This window comes from Budorcas taxicolor, chromosome 18 (assembly GCF_023091745.1).
Source record: "Budorcas taxicolor isolate Tak-1 chromosome 18, Takin1.1, whole genome shotgun sequence".
Classification (NCBI taxonomy): Eukaryota; Metazoa; Chordata; class Mammalia; order Artiodactyla; family Bovidae; genus Budorcas; species Budorcas taxicolor.
Genome location: NC_068927.1, coordinates 49923362 through 49938578, shown reverse-complemented (window position 1 = coordinate 49938578; position 15217 = coordinate 49923362). Strand labels below are relative to the sequence as shown.

General features: G+C 50.7%; 2 protein-coding genes across 8 annotated transcripts in view; one reads left to right on the top strand and one right to left on the bottom strand.

Moving 5' to 3' along the window:
- LOC128062872 (F-box only protein 17) overlaps positions 1–13758 on the top strand; it is a 34621-nt gene extending 20863 nt beyond the window's left edge. For 2 of the 5 annotated variants that reach the window (XM_052655307.1, XM_052655308.1), the window contains exons 2-7: positions 624–734; positions 1823–2191; positions 6310–6421; positions 7960–8055; positions 8581–8716; positions 10984–13757. In XM_052655307.1, coding sequence (XP_052511267.1) covers positions 1840–2191; positions 6310–6421; positions 7960–8055; positions 8581–8716; positions 10984–11127 — 840 coding nt within the window. In that variant the 5' untranslated portion in view covers positions 624–734; positions 1823–1839 and the 3' untranslated portion in view covers positions 11128–13757. Of the gene's footprint in view, positions 1–571; positions 735–1822; positions 2192–6309; positions 6422–7959; positions 8056–8580; positions 8717–10983 lie in introns of those variants that run through there. The other 3 variants (XM_052655309.1, XM_052655306.1, XM_052655310.1) reach the window with 3 other exon arrangements.
- Positions 13294–15158, bottom strand: MRPS12 (mitochondrial ribosomal protein S12). Of its 3 annotated transcripts, none has more exons than XM_052655311.1 (3): positions 15004–15158; positions 14574–14641; positions 13294–13949 (listed from the first exon to the last, which is right to left on the bottom strand). In XM_052655311.1, the coding sequence occupies exons 2-3, from the start codon at positions 14620–14622 to the stop codon at positions 13579–13581; spliced, it is 420 nt and encodes a 139-aa protein (XP_052511271.1). In that variant the 5' UTR covers positions 14623–14641; positions 15004–15158; the 3' UTR covers positions 13294–13578. The 3 variants fall into 3 exon arrangements, with proteins under 3 accessions (XP_052511271.1, XP_052511272.1, XP_052511274.1); XM_052655312.1 differs by having other exon boundaries at positions 15107–15137; XM_052655314.1 differs by having other exon boundaries at positions 15053–15117.
- Positions 15159–15217: the final 59 nt, after the last annotated feature.

Here is a 15217-nt window from a genome sequence, read left to right as displayed (position 1 = left end):
TTAAGGAGGGCAAAGCCTGATTAGAGAAGGTTTGAGTAAGAATAGCAGTAGGCCATATGGAGGCAGTGAGTGTGACAACTTTTTGGAGAAGTTTTACTATAAAGAGGACCAAAGAAATGGGGTCATAGCTGGAAAGAGAGCTGGAATCAAGAGAATTTTCATTCATTTTCATATGAGATGACTCTGTGGGCTGATGAGAATGACCCAGTTCAGAGAGGGAAGCTGAAGGTGCAGCAGAGAGAGAGGAGAACTATGAGACAGTAGCCTGGAAGAGGCACAGTTATGGTGGGAAAGCAGAGGGCAGGGAGGGTCTATGGGGCAGTGGGGGTCTGTGGACATTCACTTTCTATCAATTTTTTTTTTCTGCAAAATAAGAAGCAAGGTGGGACTTTCATGGTGGTCCAGAGGTTAGGACTCTGGAACTGGCTGGATCCCTGGTTAGGGGGAACTAAGTAAGAACCTGCATGCCACACCACATGGCCAAAAATAAATAAGAAGAAGCAAGAAAAGAGTGAATAGGTGGAAGGAAGTGTGATGTGTTGGAGGTCAGGGGAGAAGGTGTGAAATAACTATGTATAGAGAGGAAGAGTTAGTGGGTAAGAGAACTGTAATTTCATTGCCAGACAGCGCTACAGGCCCGCTTGAGCGTCAAGTTCACAAACTTGAAGTGGAGCTGGCCAGTGGAGTTGTGTGTTGTTCTTCAGCTGCTTTAAACCGTGTGAGTACAGGCACAGGTAAGTGGAGGCCTTGGATTTAACCAGGTCATGTGTGGGAGGAAGCCAGAGGAGGCCAGGGTGTATGCAAAAAATGTTTTTAATGACTAACCAGGGAACTTAAGCTGGATAAAGAAGAACTGAGAATTGATGGTGTGGGGGGCAATGAAAAAGAGGTAGGGACAAAGGATGGGAGATCCAGTGGGTTGGCAGGACTGTGGAGGGTGGAGGGCACTGAAGGGACAGAGCTGGAAAGAGAGGAGGTGACGACTGGAGAGTGAGAAGCCTGAGGAAGAGGCTCTGAAGAGGCCGTGGAGACAAGGCGTAGGTGCAGCCACAGGAAAGAGGGGCTAGGAGGACAGCTGGTCAGGGAACAAGAGAGACCCGGGTGGGAGAAGGGAGGATCATCAACCTGGATCTGGAAATCACCTGGAATGTTGATACGAGCGACCTGAGTGGCAGTGAGCCTAGAGCTAAAATCATGGAGAAGTGATGAGTAGTCTTCTGGGTCACCAGATGATGCTGACGAGGCGACAGACGATCAACCCTGATGAGCTGGAGCGTTTGAGGGAGAGAGAATGATCTGAAAACAGTAGCAAGGAGCAAGATGTACCCACTCGGAAGGGTCACAGGACAGCTGGGTTCTGGTTAGAGCAAGAAGGTGACAAGAATGTTCAGCGAAGAGACTGAGGAAATGGATTTTGCTGGAGGACAGGTCATGGATTCCAAAGGCCAGAGAGTTGGGACACCTGGGGAATGGTTTCCCTCTTGGTGGGTTTTTCTCATAGGTCTTCAGTGAGCGTATGGTCATATGTAAAGTGCTCAGCCTGACATGAGGGCACCGGCCAGAGCAGGAAGCCGTGGTTAGCAGCCCTCCTGGGGTCATGATCAGGCTTAGGAGTTTGTTGCTCAAGGGGGAAAGGTGGGGGAGAAACCGGTCGCGGTCTGGAGCCAAGTGGCAGGAACCAGATGCTGAATTTCTTGGAGCTGGCAGCCTCCCTGTCGCCCGTGTACCTGGTGAGGTCACGGTTAAGCTCTTCTTGCGTCCTGGAAAGAGAGCTGGAGGGAGGCCAGGCTGCCCTAACCCGCCGACCCCTCTCTGTCTGCAGGACTCTGGCGGCCGGAGATGGGCGCCCGGCCCTCGCGGCGGCGGCGGCTGCCCGCGGACCCGCCCATAGCCTTGGACGCGCTGCCCCCGGAGCTGCTCGTGCAGGTGCTGAGCCACGTGCCCCCGCGCGCGCTAGTGATGCGCTGCCGCCCGGTGTGCCGCGCCTGGCGCGACGTGGTGGACGGGCCCACCGTCTGGCTGCTGCAGCTGGCCCGCGACCGCAGCGCGGAGGGCCGCGCCCTCTATTCGGTGGCCCAGCGCTGCCCGCCCAACAACGAGGATGAGGAGGAGTTCCCGCTCTGCGCTCTGGCGCGCTACTGCCTGAGAGCGCCCCTAGGCCGCAACCTCATCTTCAACTCCTGCGGAGAGCGTGGGTGCCGGGGGTGGGGCCGAGGGGCGGGGCGGGGCGGGGCGGGGCGGGGCCAGGGGGTGGGACCGAAGAGACCCCGGGCATGGGTGGGCGGGGCCAGGAGCCAAGGGACTTGGTCCTTGAGAAACTGGGTGGGCGAGGCCAGGGAGGAGCTGGGGAAGAGACAGACTGAGTGGGAGGAGCCAGGGACTGTGGGCAGTGTTGTTCAATCGCTCGCTCCGGTCCAGCTGTTTGCGGTCCCATGGACTGCAGCACGCCAGGCTTCCCTGACCTTCACCATCTCCTGGAATTTGCTCAAACTCATCCACTGAGTCGGTGACGCTATCCAACCATCTCATCCACTGTCTTCCCCTTCTTCTCCTGCCCTCAAGCTTTCCCCAGCATCAGGGTTTTTCCCAGTGAGTTGGCTCTTCCCATTAAGTGGCCAAAGTATTGGAGCTTCAGCATCAGTCCTTCCAATGACTATTCAGGGTTGATTTCTTTTAGGATAGACTGGTTTGATCTTCTTGCCGTCCAAGGGACTCTCAAGAGTCTTTTTCAGCACCACAATTCAAAAACATGAAATATTCAGCACTCAGCCTTCTTTATGGTCCAATTCTCACATCCATACATGATTACTGGAAAAACCATAGCTTTGACTATACAGACCTTAGTCAGAAAAGTGATGTCTCTGCTTTTTAATACACATAGCTTTTCTTCCAAGGAGCAAGCGTCTTTTAATTTCCTGGCTACCATCGCCATCCGCGGTGATTTTGGAGCCCAAGAAAATAAAATCTGCCGCTGTTTCCACTTTTCCCCATCTATTTGCCATGAAGTGATGGGACTGGATGCCATGATCTTAGTTTTTTTTAATGTTGAGTTTTAAGCCAGCTTATTCACTCTCCTGTTTCACTTTCATCAAGAGGCTCTTTTGTTCCTCTTTGCTTTTTGTCATCAGAGTGGTATCATCTGCATATCAGAGGTTGTTGATATTTCTCCCAGAAGTCTTGATTCCAGCTCGTGTTTCATCCAACCCCGCATTTCACATGATGTACTCTGTATAGAAGTTAAGTAAGCAGGGTGAAAATATACAGCCTTGATGTACTCTTTTCCCAGTTTTTAATCAGTCTGTTGTTTAATGTCTGGTTCTAACTGTTGCTTCTTGATCTGCATACAGGTTTCTCAGGAGGCAGGTAAAGTGGTCTGGTATTCCCATCTTTTTATAATTTCCACAGTTTGTTGTGATCCACACAGTTAAAGGCTTTAGCATAGTCAGTAAAGCAGAAGTAGATGTTTTTCTGGAATTCCCTTGCTTTTTCTATGATCTAGTGGGTGTTGGCAATTTGATCTCTGGTTCCTCTATCTTTTCTAAACTCAGCTTGTATATCTGAAAAGTTTTGATTCACATACTGTTGAAGCCTAGCTTGAGGGATTTTGAGCATTACCTTGATAGCTTGTGAGTTGATTGGATTGTGTGGGACAATTGTGCAGTAGTTTGAACATTAACTTTGGCAATGCTCTTCTTTGGGATTGGAATGAAAACTGACCTTTTCTAGTCCTGTGGCCACTGATGAGTTTTCCAAATTTGCTGGCATAATAAGTGCAGCACTTTAACAGCATCATCTTTTAGGATTTGAAGTAGCTCAGCTGGATTCCATCACCTCCACTAGCTTTGTTCATAGTAATGCTTCCTAAGGCCCATTTGACTTCACACTCCAGATGTCTGGCTCTGAGTGACCACACCATTGTGGTTTTCCCAGTCATTAAGACCTTTTTTTGTATAGTTCTTCTGTGTATTCTTGCCACCTCCTTTTAATTTCTTTTGCTTCAATTATTCCCTATGGTTTCTGTCCCATCCCTTGAATGAAATGTGCCCTTTGTATCCAAATTTCTTGAAGAGATCTCTAGTCTTTCCCATTCTATTGTTTTCCTCTATTTCTTTGCATTCTTCACTCAAAAGGCTTTCTTACCTCTCCTTGCTGTTCTTTCAGTTCAGTTCAGTCACTCAGTCGTGTCCGACTCTTTGCGACCCCATGAATCGTAGCACGCCAGGCCTCCCTGTCCATCACCAACTCCCAGAGTTCACTTAAACTCATGTCCATCGAGTCGGTGCTGCCATCCAACCATCTCATCCTCTGTTGTCCCCTTCTCCTCCTGCCCCCAATCCCTCCCAGCATCAGAGTCTTTTCCAGTGAGTCAACTCTTCGCATGAGGTGGCCAAAGTATTGGAGCTTCAGCTTTAGCATCAGTCCTTCCAATAAACACCCAGGACTGATCTCCTGTAGAATGGGCTGGTTGGATCTCCTTGCAGTCCAAGGGACTCTTAAGAGTCTTCTCCAACACCACAGTTCAAAAGCATCAATTCTTTGGCGCTCAGCTTTCTTCACAGTCCAATTCTCACATCCATACATGACCAATGGAAAAACCATAGCCTTGACTAGATGGACCTTTGTTGGCAAAGTAACGTCTCTGCTTTTCAATATGCTATCTAAGTTGGTCATAACTTTTCTTCCAAGGAGTAAGCATCTTTTAATTTCATGGCTGCAGTCACCATCTGCAGTGATTTTGCAGCCCCCAAAAAATGAAGTCTGACACTGCTTCCACTGTTTCCCCATCTACTTCCCATGAAGTGATGGGACCAGATGCCATGATCTTAGTTTTCTGAATGTTGAGCTTTAAGCCAACCTTTTCACTTTCCTCTTTCACTTTCATCAAGAGGCTCTTTAGCTCCTCTTCACTTTCTGCCATAAGGGTGGTGTCATCTGCATATCTGAGGTTATTGATATTTCTCCCGGCAATCTTGATTCCAGCTTGTGCTTCTTCCAGCCCAGCATTTCTCATGATGTACTCTGCATAGAAGTTAAACAAGCAGGGTGACAGTATACAGCCTTGACATACTCCTTTTCCTATTTGGAACCAGTCTGTTGTTCCATGTCCAGTTCTAACTGTTGCTTCCTGACCTGCATATAAGTTTCTCAAGAGGCAGGTCAGGTGGTCTGGTATTCCCATCTCTTTCAGAGTTTTCCAGTTTATTGTGATCCACACAGTCAAAGGCTTTGGCATAGTCAAGAAAGCAGAAATAGATGTTTTTCTGGAACTCTCTTGCTCTTTTGATGATCCAGCAGATGTTGGCAATTTGATCTCTGGTTCCTCTGCCTTTTCCAAAATCAGCTTGAACATCTGGAAGTTCACGGTTCACATATTGCTGAAGCCTTGCTGTTCTTTGGTACTCTGCATTCAAATGGGTATCTTTCCCTTTCTCCTTTGTGTTTCGCTTCTCGTCTCCTCTCAGCTCAGACAACCACTTTGCCTTCTTGCATTTCTTTTTCTTTGGGATGGTTATCATCACTGCCTCCTGTACAATATTACAAACCTCCGTCCATAGTTATCTGTCTACCAGATCTAACCCCTTGAATCTATTCATCACCTCCACTGTATAATCATAAGGGATTTGATTTAGGTCGTGCCTGCATGGTCTAGTGGTTTTCCCTACTTTCTTCAATTTTGCAATAAGGAGCTGATGATCTGAGTTACAGTCAGCTCCAGGTCTTGTTTTTGCTGATTGTCAGAAGCTTCTTCATCTTCTGCTGCAAAGAATATAATCAGTCTGATTTCGGTATTGACCATCTTGTGATGTCCATGTGTAGAGTCTTCTCTTGTGTTGTTGGAAGAGTGTGTTTGCCACTGGACCACTGGGGAAGTCCCCTCAACTCAGTGGGCAGCGGTTAAAGGGGGAGGGGCCAGGGGAGGGCTGGGAAGAAACCGACTGGGCTATGACAGGGGACGGAGCTTGCATAGAACTATCAGGCTGTTTTGAGAGGCTGTGGGAAGGGGAACTGAGTAAATGGGCGGGCTCAAGGCTAGAGGATCCCAGAGGTAGCACCGCAGGGCGGGGCCAAAATTAAAGTCCAGTGATTCAAGAGATTTAAGAGAGGCAGGGCAGGGGACTAGGCCGAGGGAGGCTGAGAAGAAGCTGAGTGGATGCACTGAGCTGAGTGAGGCGGTCGGGGGGTGGGTCCACAAATGCTGCCTGCTGGGAGGAAGGGGCCGGTGGACAGGGCACATTAGGTAGTGGCGGGCTCTCTCCTGGGCAAGCTGGAGCGCGAATCCCTCGTGTTTAACCCTGTTATATCCCACAGAGGGCTTCAGAGGCTGGGAGGTGGAGCACGGCGGGAATGGCTGGGCCGTGGAAAAGAACCTCATAATGATGCCGGGCGCTCCTTCCCAGACCTGCTTCGTGACTTCGTTCGAGTGAGTGGCCCTTGATCATTGGGGCAAGGGAGGGGGAACCCCACCCTACGATCCTCATCCTCACCCTCACCCTCTTTCACACTCTCCTTCCCACATGCATGTATTCAGTCATTCGACTAATAATTGTTAGCCTTGTGAATTCCCTCTTTTGTCAGTTACCTGTTCCTATTTTTAATACTTACTTTATTTATTTGGCTGCATCAGGTCTTAGTTGCGGCATACAAACTCTCAGTTGCAGCATGTGGGATCTAGTTCCCTGACCAGGGATCGAGCCCAGGCCCCCTGCACTGGGAGCATGGAGTCTTAGCCACTGGACCACCAGGGAAGTCCCTGCCTGTTCGTATTTTTATTAAGGTTGATGTCTTATTCTCGTTGATATACAAACATTTCTGTATATTCTAGATGTCAGTTCTTTGTCCATCCTGGACATTACAGAAATCTCCCACTCTACCATATGAATTGTGTCCATGGTATTCTTTGTTATTTTCATATGATCAAATTCATCTTTTTGCTTTAGAATTTGTTTTTGAAATTTTGTTTAAAAAAATCCTTCCCTCCCCTTAGATCCTAACAGTATTCGCTTCTACTCTTTTCTAGTAACCTCATAGTTTTATCTTTTACATTTGGATCTTTAATCCACCTTTGAATGTGATGTTCGGTAAGGATCCAGTTTTTTTGTTTTTCCCTCTACATACTGAGCCAGTTTTCCCAAGACCATGTACTAAAGAATCCTTCCTTTCACCATGGAATGTCAGCGCCACGTCCATCATTTATAAAGTTCCCATACATAGCTAGGTGTGTCTTTGAGTACTCTGTTCTGGTCAGTTTATCAGTTCTCATGATAAATCACTATTTCTGTTATTATGGCACATTGCAATTCAAGAAGGACTATTTACAAAGGTCCAGGCAGAACACAAGAGATACTGCAGGACCCTAGGCTAGGGGGAAGGGACATTATCACCCCTAGGCCTGGCAGGGTTAAAGGAGGAAACAGTTATGGAAACATGATGTCAGAGAAAGCTGGGAGGAGAGGGCACTGTGGAGAGGGTCCTTTCTTGGAGAGACACAAAGTCCCACTATGATCCCTTGGGAGGGAGCCAGGAGGATAAATACCCTGATTCCATTCTCTTCTCCCTTCTATCTGCTGCTAAACTTCCCACTGACTGACCCAACAGGAAGCAGAGGGGAAGGGAGACCCTTCCATACAAGCAACACAATCTTAGGCAGGGGGCCTCTTGGATCGTGAGGAGACCTCAGAACTCTCGCTCAGATGTCTACTATGGTGTGCCTCTATTTACATTCATGTTCTGATCCCCACAAATATAAGGGGCAAGTCTGCATACGGTCCAGCCTCCTGGTGCCACAGCAGAGTGAATGATGGAGGGGAATCTGAGAGGCCAACAGGGATGCCCACAGCCCTAAGGGGCTGCTTCAGACAGGGTAGTCAGGGGAGGCTTCCAGGAGGAGTTGATTTCTGGGCTGTGATTTGAATGATGGAACTCTTGGCCCTCCACCCCGCATTATCCCCCTCTTCCTAGATGGTGCTTTAAGAGGCAGCTTGTGGACTTGGTGATGGAAGGGGTGTGGCAGGAGCTGCTCGACAGCGCCCAAATCGAGATCTGTGTGGCCGACTGGTGAGTGAAGAGTAGCAACCGGCCGGCACCGCCTCCCCGGTGGAGGTGGCAGTTCTACAGAAGAGGCTCATTTCACACCGAGTCACCCCCACGGGCTGGCACTGCTACTGTGTCCCCTTCATAGTGAGGGTGAAAGAAGGGAAGCTATGCTCTCATAGTAGAGCCAGGGAGGGACGGACCTTTGGCGAGCCCAGGCTCTGGCTCCACCCTAGGAACATCCAGGCTCCTCCCCCGGCTCTGGCTCCACCCCAAGAACACCCAGGCTCCTCCCTTAGGCTCTGGCCCCACCTCAAAACACCCAGGCCCCTCCCCCAAGTTCTGGCTCCACCCCAGGAACACCCAGGCTCCTCCCCCAAGCTCTGGCCCCACCCCAGGAACACCCAGGTTCCTTCTCCAGGCTCTGGCTCCACCTCAGGGGCACCTAGGCTCCTCCCCTAGGTTCCCAGGCCTGGCATCATCAAAGTTCCTGGAGGCCAGAGACCTAAGTGGGTAGTGGAGACCTGAAGGCTCATCACCACCTGGCAGGTGGGGTGCCCGGGAGAACTGCGGCTGCATCTACCGGCTTCGGGTCCGCCTCCTGGACGTGTATGAAAATGAAGTGGTCAAGTTCTCGGCCTCACCCAACCCGGTCCTTCAGTGGACTGAGAGAGGCTGCCGACAGGTGGGTCCAGACCGCCTTCCACACCACCCTTGACCTGTCCAAAGGCACACCCACTTCTCACCCTGCTCAAATTCGGTTCTCAGCTCTCAGCACCACCATCTGTATCTATAATAACAACAGCTAACAATTATTAAGCCCTTATTACAGGCCTGTCCAAAAGTTTTACCCATTAATTCATTTCATTAGCACAATGGCCTAGTTATTCAATCGACATTTATTAAGCACCTAATGTAATGTGTACTGGTCACTGCTGTAGTTGCTCGGAATGCAGTGGTGAACCAAAATCCTTGCTCCATCCCCATTCTAGAGTTGGGGAAACTGAGGGATGGAAGAGACACCCAAACTCACCCTAAAGCATGCAGGGCTTGATTCAAAGCCACAGTGGCTCCTGAGCCTAAGCTGTCACGGTCATCATACCTCACTTATCAAAGTAACCTTTGGTCTTCTGGTTCAATTCCTGATCGCCTCCCTCCAAGCCCAACCCAACACTCAGACTCAGGATCTAGAAAGTGAAGGGAAGTCGCTCAGTCGTGTCCGACTCTTTGCAATCCCATGGACTGTAGTCTACCAGGCTTCTCTGTCCATTGGATTTTCCAGGCAAGAGTACTGGAGTGGATTGCCATTTCCTTCTCCAGGGGATCCTCCTGACCCAGGGATCGAATCCAGGTCTCCTGCATTGCAGGCAGACGCTTTACCCTCTGAGCCACCTTCAAAAGTGAATTAAAAAAAAGAAAAAGTGAGTCAGAGGATTTCACCTGCCTGTAACCCTCCCACGGCTACGTCTCAGAACAAATATCCTAACATGCAGTTATAAAAAGGAGTGAAGTACAGATTCACACCTCAACATGGGTAAGCCATGGAAACATTGTGCTAAATGAAAGAGGTCAGACACAAAGGCCATATATTGTATGATAGCATTTATATGAAATTTCAAGAATAAGCAAACCCTAGAGACACATGCAAAGAGCCAACTCACTGGAAAAGACTGATGCTGGGAAAGACTGAGGGCAGGAGAAAGGGGTGACAAAGGATGAAAGGGTTGGATGGTATCACCAAGTCAATGGACATGAGTTCAACAAACTCCAGGAGACAGTTAAGGACAGGAAAGCCTGACATGCTGCAATCCATGGGGTTGCAAAGAGTCAGACACGACTTAGTGACTGAACAACATAGAGACAAAAAGCAGATAGATTAGTGGTTGCCAGAGGACAGAGGGAGGGAGGAATTGGAAATGACAGCTAATGGATTTGAGGTTTTTTCCTAGGGTGATGAAATGTTCCAGATTTAGATAGTGGTGATGGTTGCATAACATTACAAATATGCCACACACAAAAAAAAATACACTGAATTGTAGTCTTAAATGGTACGTTAGGTGAATTTGAATTTCAGCTCAATTTAAAAAATTACAAAAAAAGCCAGAAGCAAGGGACTTCCCTGTGGTTAAGACTCTGCTTCCACTACAGGAGGCATAAGTTCCATCCCTGATGGGGGAACTAAGATCCCACAAGCCAAGTGGCATGGCCCCCCAAATTAAAAGCCAGAAGCCAAAGTCCTTCTGGGGCCCATCTCAAATGCCCCACGCGATCTGCCCACTGCCTCCTTGACCCCCTTTCCTACTTCTCTCACTCTGCTTGAGGCACGCTGCCACCTCAGGGCTTTTGCACTGTTGCTCTGTCTGGATCACTCTTCCTCCAGATCCCCACCTCCACCAGGTTTCTGCTCAAATGTCATCTCAGTGCAGCCCTTGCTTACTCAAATTACAACCCCGCCCACATGCAGAATTTCCTCTGCCCTTTCCCTCCTCTGTCTTCAGCGTCAGAGTCCAGACTCTCAGCTTCAGCAGGAGATTTATTTATTTTTGGCAGCAATGGGTCTTCATTGCTGCACAAAGGCTGTTCTCTAGTTGCAGCGAGCGGGGGTTACTCTCCAGTTACAGTGCATAGACTTCTCACAGCGGGGGCTTCTTTTGCTTCAGAGCACAGGCCCTAGGGTTTGTGGGTTCAGCAGCAGCAGCACACGGGCATAGTTGCTCCAGGGCATGTGGGATCTTCCCAGACCTGAGCTCAAACCCATGTCCCCTGCCTTGGCAGGCAGATTCTTAACCACTGGACTAGAAGGAAGTCCCGGGATGAGCTCTTTGGGCTGCTTTCTGCATTGCGATATCCCCAGTGCCTGGAGTAGGGTCAGGTGATGGTGACGATGTGTCAAGGAGGCGGAGGAAGATGAGCCCCTGGAGCCTCACTCCCTCCCTCTTCTTCTGTGCGCAGGTCTCCCACGTCTTTACCAACTTTGGCAAGGGTATCCGCTATGTGTCTTTTGAGCAGTATGGAAGAGACACACGTTCCTGGGTGGGGCACTACGGCACCCTTGTGACCCACTCCAGTGTGAGGGTCAGGATCCGCCTGTCCTAGCCAACCAGCCTGACCCAGCCTTCCTGGACAGACCTCCATCTGCCGGACACTAACATCAATCAAGGGCGGCTTTTGCAGCCAGGAGCCAGAGAACGCCTGAGGAAGGGTTTGGGGAGGTCCTGTGTGGCCTGTTCCCAGCACTCCTCCAGTGAACCCCATTTGCTGCTACTTCAGCCAAGGTACCAGGGATCCAACCCAGGCTGGTCACTTGCTTCCCCAGGGCAGTGTCAAAGAGTAACTCAGAGACCTGTATTGTACTTGTAAACTTCTTTTCCACACGTGTGCTGATCAGTTGATGCTGGTTTAGTCACCAAGTCGTGTCCAACTCTTGCAACCCCATGGACTGTAGCCCACCAGGCTCCTCTGTCTATGGGATTTCCCAGGCAAGAATACTGGATTGCCATTTCCTTCTCCAGGTGATCTTCCTGACCCAGGGATCAAACCCACATCTCCTGCATTGCAGGTGGATTCTTTAGTGACTGAGCCACCAGGGAAATCCTATCAGTTGATGTGTTAGTCGCTCAGTCGTGTCCAAGTCTTTGTGACCCCATGGACTGTAACCCACCAGGCTTCTCCATCCATGGGATTCTCCAGGTAAGCATACTGGAGTGGATTGCCATTCCCTTCTCCAGAGGATCTTCCCAACCCAGGGATTGAACCCACTGAGTCAAAAAACAAAGGCCAAGCCCAGGTTAAGAACAGAGGAATGCTGCTGACAATCCTGGACAAGGACTCTTGTCAGCATATTTTGGGGTTAAGGCAATTGCTGGCAGGGAGCAGAGGTTGTCCTCAGGGGGACCGACAGGGGCCTCAAAGGGAACCCATCCTCTCGTTTCGGGGAGTCTCTGGGACTCATTAGTGGGGCCCATGCAAGCTCCTCCAGCACCGCACCCAACAGCACCTGTTCTCTGAGCCATACAGGTGCCATTTCTTTCAGAATTCCTAAGGCGCAGTCTGCACTGACCCCCAAACTATATCCGCTACCCCCACCTCCTGGCCCTGCGTCGGGCAGCCCTCCTTCTGCCAAGGTGACAGCCTCCTTTTCTCCACACTTGAGCCCACTTGGAGAAGGACTCCAGGAGCAAAGCTCCCCTGGTGTCTTCCACTGTTTCCCTAGCTGAGTGCACCTGACAAGCTAGCTTAATAAAAAATTGGTGCAGAGCGTGAGCTGATGGGGGATTTTATCTGTAACTGATGTGCTTGTCTGCCCCCAGCTCTGATCCTAGAAGGCCATGTGGGATATTTCCAAAAGTGAGAACCTCAGGTGTGCTAAGTGCCATGCAAGAAGTGGGTGAGCTTCGAGAACACAGATGGGTCACCAGGACTCAGCCAACAGCTCCCCTGCCTGTTCTCAGCTATTCTCCCAGCAGTTCTCAGGGAGGTACCCCGTCGTCACTACCATTTGGTCCAGAAGGAAACAGGTTCAGAGTTTAAAAGGCCTGCCCAGGGTCACCTGGCCGGGAAGTAGGGGAAGCCAGACTTGCACCAGACGTTGGGCTTCAGAGCCCAGTGATATATGCTCAGCTCCCAAATCTTAAAACCACGGGACTGCCCCAGTGGTCCAGTGGGCAAGACGCTGCACTTCCAGTCTGAGGGGAGAGAGTTCAATCGTTGGTAGAAGAATTAAGATCCCACATGCCGCACAGTGTGGCCAAAAAACAGAAAAAGAAACCTCTAACCTGGCCAAACACGTGATCGGGTGAGGTCCGCATCACTCTCAGTGCCATGGAAATGGAGCCAGAGTGGGGAACAAATACACCTGGAGTCACAGAGCAAGGAAGAGGTGGAAGTAGGATTTGAACCCAGGTGCGTGTGTCTGAGTAGAGCCATGCACGCCAACCAATCCCGGCAACACCGCTTTGCCACCAACATTACAATTACTGCCACTTTTCAGATGAGGAAGCTTGACAGGAAGGCTTTCATGTCCAGGCCCTTGGCCTGAAGGGAGGGGAACGGGACTTCAGCGCTGCCCACCTGATTCCAAAGCTTATAACAGCAGTCACTGCATGTGCTATTATACACGTAAAAGCATCTGGTTTAATCGTCACCAAATCCAACAGAGGGGATATGTGAGCAGAGTTATTTTTTTTCTGGTGAAGGAAATTGAGGCCAGGGGAGATGTCCAGTTGCCAAGACCGCAAAGAGGGTGAATACCACACAAGAGGGTTCAGGTCACATACCTTGGGGGCTGGGGTCTTTATTGCAAACCCTCCCCAGTAGATAGCAGTACAGAGTCTTGTCTCAGCAGAAGAGGTTGCTGGAGCCAGCATGAAGCCAAAGGTGTTGGGAGAGGGGCACCCAGGACCCCTATGGGTTAAGGGTCCACTGGTCTGGGCTTTGAACCCAGACCAGCTACTTCTAGAGCTGGACTTGCTTCCTGAGGGCACTGCAGGTGCACCAAGGGAAAGAAAGTTCTCCTGCGTGATGATCCACCCACCGGGTCCCCCACAGTCACTTCTTCTTCTGCACGTGGCCACAGTCGTACTTGCCGCGCACGACCTTGAGCTTGACACCTGGCAGGTCCTGCGTGCGGCCGCCCTCTACGAGGACCACGTGGTGCTCCTGCAGGTTGTGGCCCTCTCCAGGGATGAAGCAGACGGCCTCCCGGCCAGTGCTAAGCCTCACGCGGCAACACTTGCGGTTGGCTGAGTTGGGCTTCTTGGGCTTGCGGATAAAGGTGCGCAGGACCACGCCCTTCAGCTGTGGCCGGCCCTCCGTTGGGCCTGGTTTCGAAGGCGGAAACTTCGGGGGGCCCCGACGGTGTAGCTGGTTCAGGGTGGCCATGGGACGCATGGACCAAGGCCGGGGGGCCAGGGCTAGGCCTGGAAAGACAACCAAGAGGGCGGAAGAGGGATTATTATCCTAGCGAACAGATAATAGCATCAGCCACTCGCTCTTTTGTTCGAGATGCCGTTCCAAGTACTTCCCGGGGCTATATTTGTTTATGGCTGGGGGTACTCATGGCTGAGAGTAATATTAATAGCATTTATGGAGCCATCACCATGTGTTGGGTTCTTTTTTGAGCATTTCGTAAGAATTAACTCACAGGTTTCCACTGGGTCCTGTACTGTTCTATGCATCATATCTATATTAACACACACCGCCCCACCGCCACCCTATGAGGCGGAGGGGAGGCTGGTCTCTGGGCCGTGTCACTCCTCCTCCTGTCACCCCGCTCCCATCCCCATGAGCAGATTCTGTCAACTGAGACTTCAAAACTGATCGGAATCCCCTTCCTCCTCCACAGCATCCACCCTGGTTCTGTCTACCCTTGATTCCCACTGGACTCTCCTGTCCTCCTCCTCCCAGGTCTCCCTATTTCTACTGTCCGCTCCCCACACGCAGCCAGAGGCACCCGGTGGACACTGGGTCAGATACATTCCTCCCCTGCTCAGAGCCTCCCTATGGCTCCATCTCAGTCAGATGAAGAGCCGCCCCGCACTTACCATAATTTAGGGACATGCTAAGGCCACGGAGAAGGCCGGACCAAGACATTCCACCGCCTGCAGAGTCCCTGTATAAGGGGTTAAGAGAAAGTGGCCTTCATTACTCTCCCTACTTAGTGAAATGAAAGTCACTCAGTCGTGTCCGACTCTTTGTGACCCCCATGGACTATACAGGCCATGGAATTCTCCAGGCCAGAATACTGGAGTGGGCAGCCTTTCCCTTCTCCAGGGGATCTTCCCAACCCAAGAATCGAACCCAGGTGCCCCACACGGCAGGCGGATTCTTTACGAGCTGACCCACAATGGAACCCCAAATTCTCCCCCACCCTCCCTATTTAGCCTTCCGGTTAAATCTAAGCAATTTCCTCTACCGTATAACCGCAACCCCTAACGCTGCTAACAGAAAGTCCCTCCGTAAATTTAGGCTTACACTGAATAAGCTCTCGGGGAGCCAACTGTCTCTGCTCACAAACGGGAACCTGAAGGGAGACCCCGGAGGTTTGGAGAACTCGAGATTTGTAGACCTTACAGACCCTAGCCAGGTCGCCGACACGCAGAAACCGATCTCTAGCTCGATCTGGGGACTACCCTGGCAGTGATTGGCTGGTTCTGCCTCTCGTGTACGCAGAAGCAGCGGGGAACAG